Consider the following 21,133-nt stretch of genomic DNA (forward strand, 5'->3'; position numbering starts at 1 on the left):
AAACATGACTGAGAGACATCTCCTCCCACGACAGACATCGTTCTCATGTCTGCCTCTCTCTTCCTGCACACAGATGTTACACAGCAGTTTGTTCTGAGGAGAAGACGATGCCTCCTGTGCCTCCCCAAGGAGGCAGTAGCCTGGGGAAAATCACATTTACGCATAAAGTGTTAATGTGTCTCTGTGAGCATGTGTGTGTGTGTGAGACGACAAAAGAGAAAGGGAGACAGGCAGAGAGAAATCTGTCTTATAAAGGAAGCAAAACAGGCACAGACCAGAAATAGGCAGTGGCAGGATTGGAAACTGGGGGCCCTCGGGGGCCATCAGAGGCTTTACAAGTGGATGTGTGTGTGTGTGTAGGAGGGGGGTTACTGCTGATCTATCCTCTGGCTGTACTCAAACTGTGTGTTTTTGTTGTTGATCTCACCCAGTTGTTGGAAAGCCAAATACAGTCTGTGCGCCCAGATGTTGACAGATGTGCTGTGTACAATCTGACTTCCTCTGAAACTCACATACACACACAAACACAAGAGAGATAGTAACACATATCCTTCCTGTGCCCTCTCTAGAGACTCCTCTCCTTGGCTTGCATGAGATACTCAACAAATACCACAGCATTTCCTAAAATCAACCTGCGCTCTTGAGAGGCCGCGGTCCACTGCACTGTTCCAGATGTTCTATAAATAAAACACACAGACTTCATGCCTCATCCAGATGTGTTTACCTCATCAGATGCAATCTCAAGGAAAGATAGAGAGAGACTAACAGCTGGAGGCCTCAGTGGAAGTAGAACTAATGCAGCTCTCCCTAGTGGCCTGGAGTGGTTCTTGCACACGTGCAGCTGTATTTGACATGACGGCATATTTAGTAATCATCTGTCTTGCAAATGGATGTTAATGCAATGAAAAGAGGCGTTATTCACACATAATATAAACATGTTTTTTAATATTCTGTGGACATTTATATCTGTAAACATATCATTAGTTATTAAGTTATGACTAAACATACAACAAAGAGTTTGGCAAGAACATCAAAGTGACCATTTATTAAGAGTTTAAGGTCATACACTACAGGCAAAAACAAAATTTTTTAATGCAGTGGTTATTTTTCAGGTTATTTTGCTTCCATATCATGTCCATGTCTTCTTTTAGACCAGTGTAACGTAGAATTATAGATTTTTGCTTGTGTTACTTGTTATGTAAGCTGTTTTTCTTCCTAAGAAATCATTCTTTGGGCTTAAACAACGTGACCTTACACTATGATAACGTCCAAACCTGTCTGAACCAGTGCTCTCTTCTGGACATCAGTATCATCTGTTATAGTTTCTGATAAAACTATTCAAAGACAGCTTGATTTTCAGTTTTTTTTTTAGTTTTCATTTCAGTCTCACGCCAGTTAATTAGACTTTTTACTACACTAGTGAAAAGTGAACACACAAAATTCACATTTAGGTGTTTGTTTTATTACACCTGATCTATTTGTGTCTGTAGATTTAGTGTTAGATAATGCCTCATTTGCATATTTAAACACAGAATTTCAGAAAAACAATATTTATAATTTATTTTTAATGCAGTTTTTATTGCCTAATTCATCTTTTGCAAAATTTGCTTTTTCTCAGACTATATCCTAAAGAGGTTTATTATTAAAACATGGAGGGAAATGATTTGCAGGCAAAAGATCCTGATTTATGGAGTAATAAAAAAATACATATACAAAACTCACTTTGTAAAAAAAACTTTAATATCTTAACAAAATATTCAGTGTCGGATTTCATTTTTAATTAAATGAGGCCCCATGTTTATATTTAAACATGACATTTCAGAGAAATAATTGTCAGTGTAAGTAATTTCAAAGTAATATCTATTAGTTCAAATTTTCAATTCATTTTTACTCATCTTGTCTCCCCTTAAAACCTAAAAACTCTGTCACCAATCTGCTTCATCAGGACTGTGTGGTTTGATCAGATTTGACTGAGTGTGACCTGCAGAAAAACAACTCCACAACTGTCATCAGATTTTGATTGCAATATGCAATAGGCTCTGCCTACCTCAAATAATGATGAGACAAACACAAATACAGAAATCTGTCATGTGAAATAATCAAATAGAAAAAAGCATATTGTGAACGTTGTTTTTATTTCTAATCCATTTTGTAAGTATGTGTTCAGCCATATGTCAAGGTCACACCTCAGTTATGGCAGCCGTCCTCTGGAACAAAAACAGATCAAAGTTCTCCCCTCCCTCCCTGCCTCCCTCTCTGTCATCCTCCCACTGCTTCATTGACTCCACCGCTGAGCAGAATCTACTGTGATGGCACCCGGTGGAAATCCAGCATGCAGCTGGAAGAGCAGTGAGAGAGGAAGTGTGCATGTGTGTTTAAGACAGAGACTGAAGATTCATATGCATGCTTATGTCAGTCCAGAGTCGGAAGATGTTTGTGAAGGAGGAATGGGGTGCTCTGGCTGCTCCCACTACCTCATGCAGGTAACATCTGTCAAGATCCACATAGCTAATATTCACTCAAAACATTTCCCATAGCTGACAACATCACACAGTATAATAAAACACAATATAACAAAGTGTGTGTGTGTGTGTGTGTGTGCATCTATTCTGTAAATAAATGTAACCTCAGCTTACAAACTGCACCCTTATTCTTACAGTCACTGCCAGGAGCTCATGATGTTAGGAGGCGCCAGAACAAACCTGAGCACTAAATCAGGAGCCTTTACTTTGTGGCTCAGCTCTCTCTTTATCACCATGGTGCAAAATGACTCCTACATTATTGCAGCAGCTGCCGCTAAGCAGCGGTCAATCACATAATAGCTTTTACCCTCAATCATAAATAATCCTGCAGTCAAATGCCATTACTGATATTTGAAATACAACTTGCAGACACAGACATTGTACATAAACATCTGCTCAGGCTATTAATGCAAGTCTGGGCTTCAGAAATAATTTTGATATACACGTTTAAGAGATGAGATGTTTCACTGGACTCACGACTCTTTGAATTTGAATTTACTACTCACTGGATCCATAGTACTTACTTTAACTCTATTTTTTTGCAAAGAATTAATATTTGTTAGGCTAATCTGTAGGATTTAATGGCATTTAGCGGTGAGGTTGCAAATTACAAGCAACTAAATATCGCATAAGTGTGTAGGAGAACCGATGATTACCCCGAAACTCAGGGTCTATCTGAAGCCAGTGTTTGGTTCTGGGCTACAAGGCGGTGCAACATGGTGGACGCTGTAGACAAAGACCTGCTCCCATCATTCAAAAGTAACAAAAACCATCCCCTAAATCTTTCATCATAAGAATAGATTTCAAAATATATTTCCTCAATGTTTCAAAGTAAAAACTCAAAGGTAGTAGTTTCAGAATTAGGCAGTGAAAACTGTATCATAGAAGCTTTAGATGAGCATAAGTCAGCAAAGTAAGAATCATAAAAACCTTCCAAAGATAAAAAGTACTCAAAGGAGAGAAGTAGTTGTGATGTTTCAGACTGATTAATTTATTAACTGCAAACTTTGAAATCATTTGTAATATTATATATAATGTTATCAATATTTGGGACTCAAACACACTCAAACAAACAAGCAGCTAAAATCAATAACATGTTTTTAAATCTTTAAAAGTATTAATATTAGTCTATTGCTTGCTACCACTGCCTTTAGGCAATATACACTTATTTTAAGGCTCTGCTAGGGAACATTTATTCTAGATTATCACTTCAATGAAGAGGTTATTACAGTATTACTGCTTCTCTTGTAAAGTTAATCAAAATCTGTTACCACTCCTCTGGCCCCAAGCCCTTAATTTTAGGGCAGAGCAGCTGCACACTGCAGAAACCAGACTGCTCCAACCTGGGGGTGGGGGGCATGTGTATGAAGGTGGAGCTGGGCATTGAAGACAATGTGTGTTTTGTGCATGTGTGATGGAGGGAAGGGGGACAGGGGTGTTTTTGAGGGCTTATCTGCACGTGAGCAGAAGGTATCCACGTACGCACAAGTGCAGACACACACTGCATATGTGAATATGTGAACATATGCTCAAACAGGCCAGCACATAAACACATGTAGGCACGTATGCACAGACAAACAAACGCCCCAACACACATGTTAACTCTAAAACTTTGTCCAGGTCTAACTTGCAAAACTAACCTCATCTTCTCACTTCCCACAACAAACACACTCGTGGTGCTAAAGTATTTTGATATAATAATATAATAGAATAGAAGGACAAGATAACACAGACTTTACAGTGTGGTGCAGTCGAGCGGCTCTATTTTAATGTGTCATTATGGTGATATTTGGAGGGCCCAATATTTTCTGAGGTGGTACGCTGGTGTAAAAAGTTTGAGAAACACGGATTAAGAGCACCAGTTAGTTTTACAAGCAGGTAAAGCGTATCACCACCCTGATGGCAACAGAGAAAATTCACTTGCAAGAAGAGGATTCAATAATCAACAAGAGGAACAGAGACGAGATCCCTTTGCTACAGTGATCTTACAACAGATTTTAACAATACTGTTTAGGTTGTTTCTGTGTGGCTGTAATGTTCACGTTGTTGACAATACATCAGAGAGGTGGAGAATAAATTAGACTGAAATGTGTGCACATGTAGTTTGTGGAGCTGTATTGTTGTTCCTTTTTTTTTGTCTAGCCCCTGTGTTAGCGTTGTAAATTAATGTTAAGTGATGAAACATAGGCAACTAACAAAGTAAGAGCAAGTTATTTTTAGGACAGTGTTAAATTTAATGTATCTTGTAGATCTTATATATGAAAATGAGTCAAATCATTTTTGATCAACGTTAAATCTAAAGGTTGAGTTTATATGCTGGAGGTTGCTTTAACTATATATATATATTATCTGGTCATCTGGTACTCTACAGACTACATTTTACACCTGAGTGCAAAATAGGTGACCCAGAACAGAGCAGAGCAGAGCCATGCTGGACCATACTGGCTCCCAAGCTGTCCTGCTGTACAGCACACCTTCAACACCGTGGCTGCAGCTGCTCTGTCCTGTCTCGTGTGTGCATATGTGTATGTGCGTGTGTGTCTGTTCTTGTGTGTACATATCCCCTGCACAGGGTCTGTCTGGCCGCAGCTGTCCCTACCTCTATGCGGGTCTCCGGGGTGAGGCTGACCTCCCTCTCATGAAGCCACTTCAAAGAGACCAGGGATGGGCTGAAGAGGTACGGGGTGCCGGACTGGCCAGCATGGCTGCTGCTTCCCTGGGCTTTGGGAGCTGGGGAGGTGGGACTGAAGTTAAGGTAGGCGGTGGAGTGTGTTGCAGGATGTGTTGAAGTGAGGGGGGGGGGTATTGCATGTGTGTGGCATGAGGACAGAGACAGGAGGCATGGGAATGGGGTTAGGGATGTTGTTATAGACGAAAGCTGGAAGTTAAACTTTGTGTGTGTGTGTTCAACCTGGACAGACCTTCTGTGCTCTGGTGTCACATCAGAGTGTGTGTGTGTGTAATTCACTCAGCAGCACATCATCTTACCCACAGGGAGCCAGAGGTCCAGCTCGGTGAGAACTGATGGCATAGTGGAGCCGAGGGCCACTGTTACATGGAGGTCCTGATGGAGAAGACAAATTACTGGCCACACACACACACACACACATCCATACAGAAGGAAAGACAAAAATCATGCAATCTAGTTTTAAAGCCATGAAAATAAATGTGAATACTTTTACACAAACAAACATTTCTGATCTCTAGAGGAGGACGTTGCTGATCCCCTGATTTGTCCTACAGTCTCACCATGATATTGAATGTATTGGTCCACACGTTCACGTCCCACTTAAGGTGAATTCCAATAACTCTGATAAACACTTTTCATTTAACACCTTTCACTTTCACTTTGTCTAACACTTTATGACTAAGTACTAAAAGAATGACACTCCCATCATCCTCAACTGTACTTTGTATTTGTTACTAATTGACAAACGTCAGCTTATTGACATGCTAAACTAAGACAGTGAATGCGCTACGTTAAAGGTTCAGTGTCCAGTAAGATTTAGGCTCTATTTACAGAATATGGCAAACTATAAATATGTTTTCTTTCATATAAAATCACCTAAAATTAAGAATCGTTATGTTTCTATCACCTTAGAATGAATCTTTTGTCCACCTTGTTGAACCAAAATGTTTCTACTTCAGCCCAGTAGTTTATCCTTTATACTAGGAAGGAGAGGCTGAGGCGAGAAGGTTACAACTGGCAACTAGATGCCACTAAATCCTACACAGTGATGTTCCTTTAAAGCATTGCTGTGCCTTAGAGCCACCAGTGTGGCTTGCTTGTTTTTCCACCCCCGAATGCACACTCATATTTTTATTATTACTTTATTATATAATATATTGTATATGTTATATATACAGGGACTCTGCCACACATTTCACATCATGCATTATGCACTGTTTAAAGGTAGTGTTTAGAGCTTTTCTCCCTCTCTCTCACACACATCTACATGGAAACCTGACATGCCTGAAGTTCACAAACATACACCATGTGTTGCACTTGATCATGAGATCATGCACTGATGAACAAAACATACCTAGAGGATCCCACCTTAAACTGTTGTTCTTCCACAGCTGATCTGACTGACTGGACAGACTCAGTCCTCCACCACAAACATCGTGCATAATGATGCCTCGAGGGGAAACAGACTAGTGCACTGATTATAAGATTATTGTTTATCCAAGTCCCTTTGAAATGGAGGTCATATAGAGAAAAACATATCAGTATGTATGTAGGTTCATAGTATGAAACTCTATGAACCAAGTATTTTTATATTGTTTCATACGGCACACATCCTATAAAATATGTATGTATTCATATGGTATATTGGCGGCAGTATTATTACAGTATATCACAGTCCAGTTTTTAAAATAATAGTAGTAGTAGTAGAATTCACTTTTTACAGAAAGCAACACTTCCCCACACATCATTATTAATATGCAAACATTTAAACATGCCTTCTCACAAACATTTGTCCCTCTGTCTGCACATGAAAGGGGGAAGTGAAACAACATGTTTTAAGATCTTCTTGATGGATTGGACACATTCAGGTATCCTTTTTCCTCTGAGCTTGACATGTGTGGTTTAGACTGACATATGTCAATAACTATGGATCGCTATTGAAATTTGGTACAATGTCTGTGACCGCTTATTCTCATCAGGGTCATGATGGAGCATATCCCAGATGACTTAGGGCGAGAGGACAGGTACACTCTCATCGCAGAGCATATAGAGACAAACAACCATTCACACTCACATTCACACCAAAATTTAGAGTCACCAATTAACCTGCATGTCTTTGGATTTTGGGAGGAAGTACCTGGAGGTAACCCATGCAGACATCAGGAGAACATGCAAACTCCATACAGAAAGGCCTTAGCCTAGGTTCAATATATGTATATGGACAAATCTTCATTTATTAAGTTATGCTTTAAATTTGAACATAATTTATTTCATTCATTTTTCCTGTCATGTTTTTTTGTAACAGACATGACTTACATTTTAGCCGAAGTTGACAACTGAAGTTGTTTGCATGTGCATGTGTGTGTGTGTGTGTCACAGGGACACGTCTGGCCACAGCAATGGCAACAGAAGGGCTCCCCTGTGTCGCCTTATTCCTTTTCAAGCTGTCTGTCCCCCCCTCTCCAACTCCACCCCTGTCACCCCCACCTCCACCGCACACACACACACACACACACATGCACACACACACACACCTTCCCAGGCTGCTGGTTTTTGCACATACGCCCCCTCTGCACACAGGGCTGTGAGCAAAAGGCCAGCTGATGGCAATATGTGTGTGTGTGTTAAGAGAGGGCACACATATATTATCTGACACGATAGGTCCACCTGTGTCTGCACTCTGTGCCTAGTGATGGCCTCATACCTATACCCTCTGCCACTGCTGCTATAGCTCCACACTCACACACCATCTGGGGAGGCAGATGCAGAACAGATAAGAGAAGGCGTTGTCGTCCTATTATGTCAGCAAATTAATACTTTTAAGCTTCCATCATTATCAAATTTAAAATGTTAGCTTATTAATCATGTGAAATGAGGGAGAGAGAGAGATGAGATTTAGTAGGGTGGAAGAGAAGTAGGATGTACTCTCAGGATTTAAGGCTTTTGAACAACCAAACCTTTGCTTGGATGCACACCATCACCCTTAGAAATATTTAAGTACCATAATAGGCCAGCTGACCCCATTGGCTTGAAACGACCTGTACAGGAATTCAGAAAATGCATTGTATCAACAGTCTGAGCCTTAAATGTCCACTGAACATTTTGGTTTACACTGTAAACATCAGCTGTTGAGAAGAGATTTGAGTCATATGGCAAGCAGCTGTCTGATCCTTCCGGCTGTACACAGTATTTAAGATACAGTTAAGAGGCTGTAGGGATTGCTGACACAGCTGACTTACAGTTAACTGTCTTTCAAGTTTCACAGTGTGTCTGTAAAGCTGATGAGGAAGGAAAAAGACAAATAGATATATTAAATCCATCAATTAGTCATTGTAGATTGTGTTTACCACACATTTTAATATATCAATTTGCCGTGCCACCAATTTTACAACTGTAAGAAAACCAAAAATCACAGTTCCTATTATCCGTAAAATTTCATTACCTTGAGCTCTTGAGACAACTAATCTGTTATGTCGGGATGACAACATTTGTTATTCCGACATAAATAACAGGAGATCTCGAGAAAACAAATAAAATTAACTCGTTATCACGAGAAAACGGAGGGCATGAAATGTATGAATGTATGTCCACCTATGGCTTCTGTAGTTTTAATATACTAGACTGTTTTCTTGAGATCTCAAATGGATTATCCTTTTATTTTGGGATAACAACATGTTAGTTCACCAAATTACATAACTAAATAAATACCATGAGATCTCAAGAAAACAAATTAATTTAATTTGTTATCATGAGAGGAAATAAAATGTATGAATGTATGACGGCTTAGGGCAGCTTCACTTTTATAATATATTATTTATAGCCTGCTAGGATTGTCAGACACTGTATGTAGATTTTTTACATTTTTGGTTGACATAACGAAGCATTTGAACCTTTAAGGACATAACTGCTGGTGTTATACTATATCTGTAGATGTGACACAAAATATTACTTTCTGAATGATTTTGTTAAAGACAAGAGCAAGGGTGACACGTTTTTAAACTTAGATGTTAACAGACTTTGCATTACTCCTAACAAGTCATGCTTATGATAAACATGACAACTTCTACAATTTATTCTTTGTTACAAATTGAATTAATTTAACTTATCACGAAAGGGAAATAAAATGTATGAATGTATGACGACTTAGGGCTTCCATTGATTTGTTTGTGTGCATGCTGGCTCACTTGGTTTACTGAGACATTTGTTAGTGTCATATGCCTAATAACACCTGTTTTTCATACAGTTTGGGGGATTTTTTTTGAAACTAGGAGGTACTTTTTATAGACCTGAATTGGGAACTAAGTACTTCTTACATCTTCTGACACTTCAGACCCAGAGATAAACAGCCTTAACACCGGTTCTCGCGATGGTTGGATGGTTATTAGCCGGCAGAGAGAGAGACATGTTGGGAATGGGATGATGATGATGAGTCCCAGAGTGCAGAGAGAGAGATAGAGAGGGAGAGGACCAGATACGGAGCTGATACCTTTAAATAAATAAATAAAAAATAAATAAAAAAACGAAAAACTGGAAGACGAAGCGACACGGTAGGTAGGCTGTGTGTGTGTGTGTACGCACACGCGTGTGTGTGTGTGTTTACGTGTCTGTGCGCGAGCGCAATAAGAAGAAGGGGGTTTGCCGTTTGTCTTGGTGACGTCACAAGTTTTCCCTGAAAGTCAAAACAGCCGTTGGGCTGCGGTAACGGTCGCTCCGGTAGCTTCTTACGGAAATACGGTTTAAAAAAAAACGGACAGCCGACCGTTAATTTAACGTTTTTTTTGTGTGTGTTTGTTTTTTTTTAAAGCTTAACTTCGCAGTCCAGCTTTTTTTTTAATTTATTTTTTGGTTACGGTTAAAGGGGAGGAAATAAAAAGCGGTGTATGAACAGCAGGTGCACCACCGGGGAATACCACACAGCACCTGCCGCTACAGGTAATACTGTTAGTTACCGGTCAACATGCCATAACCCCCTCACACCTCTACCTCCGGTAAAGCTTAGCTACTGTGTGTGTTAGTGTTAGTCCGTCTTTGACACGATGCTTTAGTGCTCATTGTTAAAGGTTCAGGCGCTGTGTGTTTTTGTTTTTATGTCATGTTTCACCATGCTAACCTGTCTCCTGCCCTGCTGCTGCATGCAACATGCGTCACTGAGGTGACGTAGATGATGCAGTGCTGGGAAGTGTCCTTACTTACATTCATGGTCTGCTAAAATAACATGCACACATGTATGTGGTTGTGATTAAGAGGGTATGGCATGTCTTTCACAGTCTTTCTGTGATTAGAGAATGAAATGTGTCCTTACAAATGAATATCACAGTCCCTAGCATTGTTGTTTGATCAGGTAATTTATGTTTATATTGCTTAATATCTCTCTGTGGAGTTTGCCTCTTCTCTCTATGTACCCTGGCTTCCTCTCAAAGTCTGAAGACATGCACTTAGTAGGTTAATTGGTAATAATGATGATAATAATAATACATTTTATTTCATAGGCCCCTTTCTGTCACCCAAGGACACAATAAATAAAAGTAGACAGCAAATAACAAAAACAAACAAAAAGAACCATAAAAGTTTATCAAATTACCAGAATACAACATTAAAAACAGGTTAAAATAGGACAATGCAATTGAATCAGTCAGATGGAAACGGCAATAATTGGTGACTCTTAATTGCCCATAGGCGTGAATGGTGGTTATTTGTCTGATGGATGGATCCTACACCTTCACAGTCATCCTAACAGCTAAAATAATGATTAAGAGGGTATGTCACACTTAGAGAATGATGTCTTTGATAATGATGATGGGGTTAGTGTGTATTATGCTGCTCCTGTATCAGCGCCAGACTGTGGATGAGACCTGTGATGAGACTGAAACGTGTCCTTACCACTAAATATTGCAGTCTATAGCACTGCTGTTTGATCGGATAATCCCTTAATATTTGTAAAAGTGAAAGAAAAAACCATAATGTGTTTTTTTATATATATATATATATATATGTGGTACGGTGGTGCAGTGGTTATCACTGCCTCACAGCAAGAAGGTTCCTAGTTCAAGCCCCAGGTGCGGGTTCTCTCCGGGTACTCTGGCTTCCTCCCACAGTCCAAAGTGAAGGTACTTTATCAGCCCTGTAATGAACTTCCTAAATGTCCAGGGTGTACCCCGCCTCTCACCTAAAGTCAGCTGGCAGAGGCTCCAGCCCCACCGTGACCCTGATGAGGATAAGCGGTTACAGATAATGGATGGGTGGATGGATGGATAGATATTTATCTTTCTTAAGTAGCTGTGGTTATCACTGCCTCACAACAAGAAGGTTCAAACCCTGGCTGGGGCTTTTCTGTGTAGAGCCTGCGTGGGATCTCTCCGGGTACTCCGGCTTCCTCCCACAGTACCAAAGACATGCACTTAATAGTTTAATTGGTGAACTTTGCCATAGGTGTGAATGTGGGTGTCCAGCGTATACCCTTCTTTTCACCCAATGAAAGCTGGGATAGGCTCCAGCCCCCAGTGACTCCGTTAAGGATAAGCGGTTACAGGAAACGAATGTATTTCCTAAAGTTAGGCAGTGGTTCTCAAACTGTGGGGAAAAGAGCCACTGAGGGTGGGGCATGTATACCCCTGAGGAAAATATGAAGTGTGACTATGCTGAATAAATATGACATCTATCTGTAACCGTTTATCCGTCATGTTTGTGGCACTGGATGAGAGGGGTAAGGCGTGGGGTACACCTTTGACAAGTCGCCAGCTTATCACAGGACACATAGAGACAAAACCATTCACACTCACATTCACACCTACGGGCAATTTAGAGTCACCAATTAACTTATTAAGTGCATGTCTTTGGACTGTGGGTGGAAGCTGGAGTACCCGGAAAGAACCCAAGCAGACACGAGGTGGATACAACACATAAAAAAATTATTTCACTAAAATGTGCACAGGGAGTGGTGGTGTGAACCTTTTTCAGCTTCTGAAGTGGGTCATACCAGAAAGAGTTCGAGAACCAATGAAGGAAGACAGAATTTCTTCAAAATTTCTTTTATCTCTTTTATTTTCCTCTTACATGGACTACACTATCTGCTAACAATTCTTTATATTAACCTGCTAATTATTTTCTCACTCAAGCAAAGACAGTTTACTTGACAGTTTCAAGTGTTTTGTCTGACCCAAAGTAAAAAAAAAAACTCAAATGCCACAAATTGCTTTAAAAGATCAGTAATCAATCATTCAATCAATTAATCAATCAATTAATTATCGACTAATCGTTTCACCTGTACTCTTACACTGTGTATACACAGGCTGAGTAGTGACAACAGATCTGCCCTCCATTAATCTAACACAGGTTAAACATATTACTGTGTGGTTACCCGCGTTTTTCAGAAAACACACTTGAAGCGTGTAAAGCTCTGTGTGGTCGGCTGTATCGATCAAAGTAAAAGCGTTTGACGAACGACTGAAAAACGTGTCTGGAACACAATACTTTGTTAGCGGAGAGTAACACTTGAGGTACTGCCAATAGCTGGCTTGCACTTTAGGGAAGAAGAGATTTGGGCTCACTGCTGCTGATGTCAGCCAGGGTTTGTATGAGGCCACAGTCCAGGGTGAGAAGATGTAAGGTGAGGTGACATGAGATGAGGTGAGCTGTCCTCACAGGAGGGTGGATGTATGAAAATAATACTATAGTGTCCTCTTCTCCGTACATGATCTGTATTAAAGAGCCACACCAATAATTTTGTATGTTTATAGATAATGTATCCTGCACCACAGTGTATGCTTACCTGCTTTATATACTGCATATTTGAAAGCAGTCATCGGTATGTTAATTGTGTTTATGGGCACTGAGAAAATCAATCAAAACATTTAACAACCCGACTGTTTGGGAGTTGTTGTGGTCTAAAACATGCTAACCTCCGGTGTATGGAAAAGAGCCATACTTGTTGGTTTCCTGTCAGAGAGGATAATTTGCTGTTGTCGAACTGTTGCCACTTTAAATTATTACTCAGTGTTTTGCTTGTCTTCACCACTGTAGTATGAGCAGAAACTAGGGACGAGTTAAGCAGTGTGACAATGGCTTTTAAATGTAAACAGCAAAGTATTAGTCATGCTTAATTTGTGTGTTTTGATTTGTTTTTCCAGTTGCCATCCTTCATTGCCTTGCAGTGTTGCTTGACACACTGAGACTGATTAATTGAGGGGTAGCTGACTGTCTGGGCCCTGCCCTCTGTTCCCATTTTTCTCCACCTCTCTCTCTCTCTCGCCATGTTTTCATCCCTTTCTTTTATTTTCTGTGATTCTGCATTTCTTCTCTCACTATCCTTCCTTTTCCTCGTCATTTTTCTGCCTCTGGAATGAAACATCATGAAATAAATGTTGTCTGGCAGGTGCTTCCCCTGGCATGGTTGGTTCATCATGGCACTGGATATCTCCATAGCAACAGCTGCCCTGGTGACAAGGGGTTGCCACTGTCTGGACATTCTCCTCTCCTCTCCTCTCCTCTCCTCTCCTCTCCTCTCCTCTCCTCTCCTCTCCTCTCCCCTGCACCATGCTTACCCAGATTAAGGTTAAAGCTAACTGAAGCTTCATTGAATTACACTGTAGTCTTAAAGCTTAATCCATAATTGTACTGTGCCTATAAAAACAGATTCAATCCCCTTGGATGTAATTACTAGAGCTAGGTATCATTCATTTTTTCTAAATCAATTCCTCTCCTCTCCTCTCCTCTCCGCTCCTCTCCCCTGCACCATGCTTACCCAGATTAAGGTTAAAGCTAACTGAAGCTTCATTGAATTACACTGTAGTCTTAAAGCTTAATCCATAATTGTACTGTGCCTATAAAAACAGATTCAATCCCCTTGGATGTAATTACTAGAGCTAGGTATCATTCATTTTTTCTAAATCAATGCAATAGCAAAGTTTCAGAAACAATCTTTTTTTTAAAACTTTATATCTTACTTTGACCAATATAAACACGGTTTGTACAACACCCTTTTTTCACTTGGCTAAAGTTGTCAAATATCAACCGTAGTCTAATCACATGCAGCTGTATCTGAGAACTTTACCTAAATATAAGAAACTAAAACTGGCTAAAGTTTGGTGTAAATCAGAAACTCTGAATAAGCAAGTCTGATCAGACGTTTATTGGCTTTCAATAGTTTTCAACACTACATAGACATTTTAGTAAAATATATTGATCTGCACCAAAAACAAATTGAGGACTGATAATTGATCTTATAATTACATCCACTGTGGTAAAATAATAAAACATGCAAAGGTCATAGAGGAGTGAAAAGCCTTTGTTTGTACCGGTAAGAGTGCAACTAATAATATTTATTTTTTATTTATTATTGATATAACGATCAGTCATTGCATCCTAAGGTACTTGCATGGCTACTAGAGAGAAATAATAACAACCATTGGTGGTCTGTTTTCTGTTTTTCTGCTTGGTGTTAATCTCTAGCATAGTTGTTGTCTTTAACTTCGCTGAAATCAAGTTTCTTCATTGACAGTTTGTTCAGGTTTAGCTAGACCTGAGCAGAGAGATGAAACTTGATCATCATCTCTAAAAGTTGGGCTTTGTACCATGGTTGAGATGGGGACAAATCCATCCATCCTTCTTCTTATTAATCCTGAGTAATCAAGCCTGTTGTTTTGCCAGCTGAGGACATGAACGGGCCAAAAATGTGTAATTTGATGAAGCTGATGGCACGCTGTGCAACTGAGCTGAACACTGTAGCAGCCTTTGTGACCACGAACTTTGATGTGTTAGTCTGCATTTGTTCGTCTGGTCACTATTCTGCTGCCTCGACATTAAAAATGTTGGGTGTGTGCGCGTGGGTCTGTTCCAGACTTCATTATGATGCTGCAGTCCCTCCAAGTGTCGGCAGCAGTACAGACACTAGCTGATCTGAATACTGATCTCCAGCTAGATGCTAGATACCATTGCTAGCCTAGCCCGCCATAGTGCTGATCTCCATTCAAGCTGAGCTGCGTAGTGTTGTTGCGCGCGGTGCAATACAGTGTAGTAGAGTGCATTTGAGGTGAACGCGGCAGCTATGCAGAGAGAGAGAGAGAGAGCGAGAGAGAGGGAAGGGGGAGCGGGAGTGAGACGACAGAGAGGCGCAGAGATTTGGGCAGAGAGAAAGAGAGTGTGAGAGCATCCCTAACTGCCGCTGTTGCTATTTATAGCCGAGCCCTACTCCACAGTCCTGAGATGCTCTCCCACCTCCCACATATAGACAGACAAATCAGCCCACGCATGCACACACACACACACGTTGACAAAATAATCTGACATGCAGAAATAAGCAAGCACAGAAAAGGTAGCACCTCCTGCACACCAGAACAAAAAAAAGATCTATGAATGAATGTGAAGTAGAGCTCAGTGTGGCAATCAAGGGTCAGTTTTTTACTGTATGAGAGGGCTCTGGAGGAGAAGATGGGAGAGAGAGGGAGCAGCAGAGGAGGAGAAAAAATACATCCATGCCTTCTTTTTTCTTTATTATTATTATTTTTTTTCTCCTTTTCACTTCCTTCCAGGCTGAGTCACTGCTGGTGAGGAGGAAGGTCTGGAGAGGGAACGAGAGAGGAGGAGGAGGAGGTGGTGGAGGAGGAGGAGGAGGGGGAGAAGAAGAAGACGAAGAGGGGAGGGGGAGCAGGGAGATAAGCCACAACAGGAAGCAAAACGACACACGCGCATACACATACACACCGCGTGCTCCGTGTGTGTGTGTGTGTGTGCGTCTGAGAGGGAGACTGCGCGAACAAGAGGGTGAACGGGAAAGGAAGGGAGGGAGAGTGACGCGGAGGCTGGGAGAGCCGGCCCCCCCCTCCTCTCCTCCTCCTCTCCCTCTCTTTCTCTCCTCTCCTCCTCCTCTCTCTCTCCCTCTCTCTCTCTCTCTCTCTGTGGAGCAGGCGTGTAGCAGCATCAGACTCGGCGTGAAGGAACCATGAGCGATGTCACCATCGTTAGAGAGGGATGGCTCCAGAAACGGGGTAAGTACATCCAGTACCTCTCTTCTTCTTCTACTCCCCTCCTCTCCACCTCTGTTCTCTCTCCTCTTCTTCTCTGCCTCTTGTCTAGACTGAGGGCCTGGCCGTGCCTGTCCACATGTGCCGGTGGGAGGATGTGAGTGTTTGCGATTGAGTGTGCGTGTGATCACATGGATGTCTGATTATCTAGCGTGCAGTGAGTGTATACGTATGTGCGTTTTTCCCCCCACAGGGATGTGTCTCTTTATTATAAGCTTGGCTGGCTGTTTGTTTGCTAAGCCTCTATGTGCTTCAGTCAGGTTGTGTCTAAAAAGAGTGTCTGCATGGGTATGTGCATGTATTTGTATGCACAAGTGTGCAGCTAATAACATCTACCAAGCCCGTAGTTACACTGCTGGTGCATAGTGCTCTGTCAGGCCAGTGTGTCTACTAGTCTGTGAAAGTTAGCTCTGTCTCTCTGAGGTATTACTTAACACAGTTGTGTCTTAAGTTTGTAGAAAATCCTGAATCATATGACATGGGGTTGAGGACATGGTTTGGGGTGGAGTCAGGGGGGTGTTACTGACAACACATCCTGCAAACAACTGAATGAGACTACACTTCCCCTTTTTCTCAGACAATAACAGCCTACGTTTAGTGAGTGTTTTTTTCTGCAACAGGTGAAAAGTCATTTGTAAAATGGCCAAACTGAACCAGGAGCAGCCAAAAAGTGTCACACAGCAGCTCTGTGATCACTGCAGCTCTGACTGTTAGGCACTTTTAGACTTGTGTTGTTTTTTTTCTAACATACTGAACATTGCCCTTAAAACCAGGATTTTATGGTGTCTTGTGGCTGCTGATGCTGATTCCTCCAGGCACAAGTGCATGCGTACATGAAAGTGTGTGTGTACGTTTTAGGGAGAGAGCCTCGGGGACAGAACAAGGGGGATTTCCAGACTTTTAGGCCAATGAGCATCATCTCCCTGACTATGTGATGGTGTCGAGGAATGTGTAACACAAACTGTTGAACAGGAAGTGACATGGATGCAAAACACACAGCAGACTTCTGGGTAATGTAGGCTAACACTGTGGCACACAGCAGGAGAACATGTTGGACAGCAGAGTGCTCCTTACTACATGGAGAGGATGCTTTCTCTCACATGCGTGTAAATACAGTACACACTCCTGTACTGCTGAAGTAGAGGGGAGAATCTTTGTCTGTGCGTGCCAGCATGCCAGTGTGATCCTCAGACAGTTGTCTGTGAATATTAAGAGGAACACATCGCCCCCAGTCACGACGCAGCGCTACCAGTGTTCATCAGTATGTGAGAGGGATAGAGATAGAGGTTGTAGGAAAGGGGGGGGGTTTGTGTCGGGAATATGAATGTTTGTCTGCATCATATGCTAAACCATTGTCTGTATTTGTGTGTGTGGAGAGGAGCAGGGTCAGGGTGCTGACTCACTGTCCAGGTCGTGATACAGCAAAGACTGCAGTCTTAGTCATTAGACTGGCTTTATACTGAAACGAAACAGCAACAGAGACCGAGAAAGTGTGTGTGTGTGTCAGTGAAACCCTGACACACACAGACACACACACACACCCACACACACACAACCTTTCATAAGTCTACACTGAGTTGTGTTTTGACTGTCTGGAAGAGTCTGTACTTTCTAAGTCTTCTCCCAAATAACGCACGTTGTTTTGTTTTGAATTGAGCGGCATGAAGCAGGTGACACAGTGACTAAATGAGTGGAAGGTTAGAAAGAAATAGATGGGACAAGGACGGAGTAAAGAAAGAGACAGACTTGTAATTAAATCAGTCAATGAAAACAAGAGGAGAACCCAAATAACCGCTGAGTTTTTGTGGATTGTTTGCCTATTAAACCATTCAGCTCAAAAGAGTAGTAGTGTTGTGAGTAGTAAGAGCAGTAATGCAATAAGCCAGTAATATATTGTGTCCATTCTTGTTTGTGTATGCAGGTAAGTGCTTATTAAAACAGGTTGTGTTTTTGATAGTCTCATAATCACTTTATGTTAAACTTACTTTCTGCTGTTCTTAACATTTGTTAAGTATATGCTTCCAATATGGTGCCAAAAAGGCATTTAACGATAATGTTATGATTATAGATAATGAGTTTTTTGCCAGTTCTTCTTACACAGAGGTTTTTTCTTAAAGTATGCAGCCAGGTCACCATATTATAAGTCAACTTAATGTGCAACGCAGATTTATAGCGCTGTTGTTGTAAATTTTATTCTTGGAGCAACACACTTGTACATAAATTTCATATGTGCTCTACTGATGTGATGGCCTGGCTGTTCAGGACTTATTGTTTATGTAAAACAGCTGCATGCAGGGACTTACATTTGCACACACTATGATGCTTTGATAGTGCTATAAGTTTTATAGAGCACAGGAGTCCTATGTGTAGATCGGATGCCAGTTGTGGCGACTACGTAAATATGGGCGTTTATTGGACATAATTTGATCAAAATGGGTAACTGATCATGAGGTGGTCTATTTTATACTCTTTTTCACTCTATCATTTGTGGTTTGACTAATTGGAGTGATTGATTGATTGATTGATTGAATTCATAGTACAAAGTATTGGTGATAACTTCCAGCTCATGTCGTCTCATGGGGATGCTGGCCCCTCTGCATGTTTCATGAAGGAACTATGTGTGTGTGTCTGCGAGTGTGTAGTTTTTGTTTGACAAGCCACTAACCTTTAGAATAATTGGTCAAACATGACAGATGTGTACAGCACACAAACACACATTGTGCATCTACAGTGTGTGTTTGGGCGCGATCAACTTACACATGTCAGAGGATACTGATCAGTGGCAGCAGCAGAAAGACTGTCAAGAGTAAACATTTGTACAGAATTGATGGAATTAAGGTTTTGCTCACTTGGGCTACCAAAGCAAATCGCACTGCAACAATATAAAAGCTTTGGGGTGTTTCTTTTTATTTCCCCTCTTCGTCCTACAGTCAGTCAATAAATCTAACTTAAAATACAAAGTGTTTCACAAGATTTATGAGATATAAAACACAAAACAGATGATGCGAATAAAAACAAGCATTAAGGACCCGTAAAATAAAACTGTAAAATGCCAGTATGTAACTGAAGTATAAAACCAAACCTCAGTAACATCACCCTTGCAAAGTACAGTACAGCGTGTCCTCAGATGACCGAGCCTTCCAGTACTCACTTACTCACTAGCATGGCAAAGATTTCCTTCCTCCTTTCATTAAATCAGAGTGGGGAGTGCATTCAGCCGCATCACTTATTTATCTTTGGAAATAATGAACAGTGGATAAATACCAGAATTTGTCACAGCGTCTGATATAAAGGAAAGATACTTCCAACATAAACAATGTTTGGGAAGATGTTCTGTTGTTAATGGTGACAACTGATTGATTTAAAAGATACTTTAAGCGATAGATTATAGAAAATCTAGTGGATAGATGTTGTGTTGAATGTTTTTGTTGAACAGACGGTACAAGGCTGTTTTATTGCACCGTAAACATCCGAATTTGAAGTGAACTACCGCTTCATTTTCGCCCAGGTCAGGAGTTTACCTTCTGTCAGCCCTTGTGAGGCCACGGAGGTCACAGTCAGCCACTGTAGTCGAGGATACTGTTACCTCCACCAGCATCAGCCCACACAGCAGTCAGCACAACAGATGGCCAGGAGGGAGGAGAAACACTGAAGGAGAGAGACAGGGAAAGCACCATCATCTTTTCTCTGACATTTTCTGTCCCCCCAGAAGTGTTCTTCTGCAAAGAGCTACTAATCAGATGAGATACGGCTATGTCAAAGTGGAGCGAGTCTTGTTACTGACTCGTTTTTGAAATAGTCTAAGATCAATGATTCTTTGTCTCCTCCCTGGAGGATTCAAGCAGTCACACACACTGTTAGATAAACAAGACAAAGAGGATGTCACTGTTTCTTTTACAGCGGTGCTTCAAATTTTTCCGATTCATCGTTCAGCTAAAAGAATGGGAGCTCTTTAAAGAGAAAATTAAACAAGCCCGCGCGGTGAAGGCTTTGATAATAGATAGTAAGTGCAAATGTTTATTTCTTGACTGCAGAGAAATTACAAGCAAGTCTTAAATGATCAGAATTTTAATTTAGATGTTTTATATGAGTGTCAGAATACATATTGTATTTCCTGTTTAGCCCTTTATAGATAATAAAGATGTTACTGCCTGGTTCAGTTTCACTAAATGTAAAGGGCACTTTACAAAAATGCGTCTGTTGTAGATCAAAGCCCTAAACCCCTCTTGACACAGGATAATCAAATGCCATGCACATACTAGAAATCTCACTGCAAGTAACTGACCATATTTCATTAAACACAGTCATATAATAATATTAGAATCAGCATGTCAGTAATTGAGAGTTTGTTCTTCTTCATGCGGTTCAATCATTGTGTTATCTGCAGTGGAAGTTATTGCTATTGATTTCTCTGATAGTATTTTGGGTAAACGTCAGGGGGCTTGTCGTGACGATGGGCACATTTGTACTAATATGATTATGTATTGGATGATGCAGTCTTAAATTACATCACTGCGTCCCACAAACTGACTGAAATGTTTGTTCTGCACGTCTTTACTGTGAGTCGTGTGTCTTTAGATCTGTTCTGCTCGTGTTCCTCATTTCTTTACATTGTTTGTTTGCAAATTGCATCCATGATATGCAGGATTCTGTTCACAGTATTCACTCTGGAGATGGTCAGGAAGTGGCTCCATTAGATATCCGATGTCTCCCTTTCCGAAAATCCATTTATGTGTCCCGACCTGTTACTTAATGCATCTTGGCATGATCGTGTGATAGACACCAAGCTGAAATCCGAACACCTGTCCTCTTTTACACTCTTTTCTCTGTACTCCCCATCTCTCTACAACTTAATCCCTTTGGGAACTGTATGTGCTATGCTGTATACCTCAGACTGCTGTGGG

The 21,133-nt window shown here is 41.0% G+C and overlaps 1 protein-coding gene across 3 annotated transcripts in view; it reads left to right on the forward strand.

The window, feature by feature from the left end:
* Window positions 1–9,578: 9,578 nt before the first annotated feature.
* The window catches only part of akt3a (v-akt murine thymoma viral oncogene homolog 3a), a 50,472-nt gene continuing 38,917 nt past the window's right edge, over window positions 9,579–21,133 (forward strand). For 2 of the 3 annotated variants that reach the window (XR_003462293.1, XM_010746169.3), the window contains exons 1-2: window positions 9,876–10,143; window positions 15,738–16,193. Coding sequence is in view for 2 of the 3 variants with exons in the window: in XM_010746169.3 (XP_010744471.1) it covers window positions 16,148–16,193 (46 nt within the window). In the remaining variant the exon portion in view is untranslated. Of the gene's footprint in view, window positions 9,759–9,875; window positions 10,144–15,737; window positions 16,194–21,133 lie in introns of those variants that run through there. The other variant, XM_027278006.1, reaches the window with a different exon arrangement.

Source organism: Larimichthys crocea, chromosome III, assembly GCF_000972845.2.
Source record: "Larimichthys crocea isolate SSNF chromosome III, L_crocea_2.0, whole genome shotgun sequence".
NCBI lineage: Eukaryota > Metazoa > Chordata > Actinopteri > Sciaenidae > Larimichthys > Larimichthys crocea.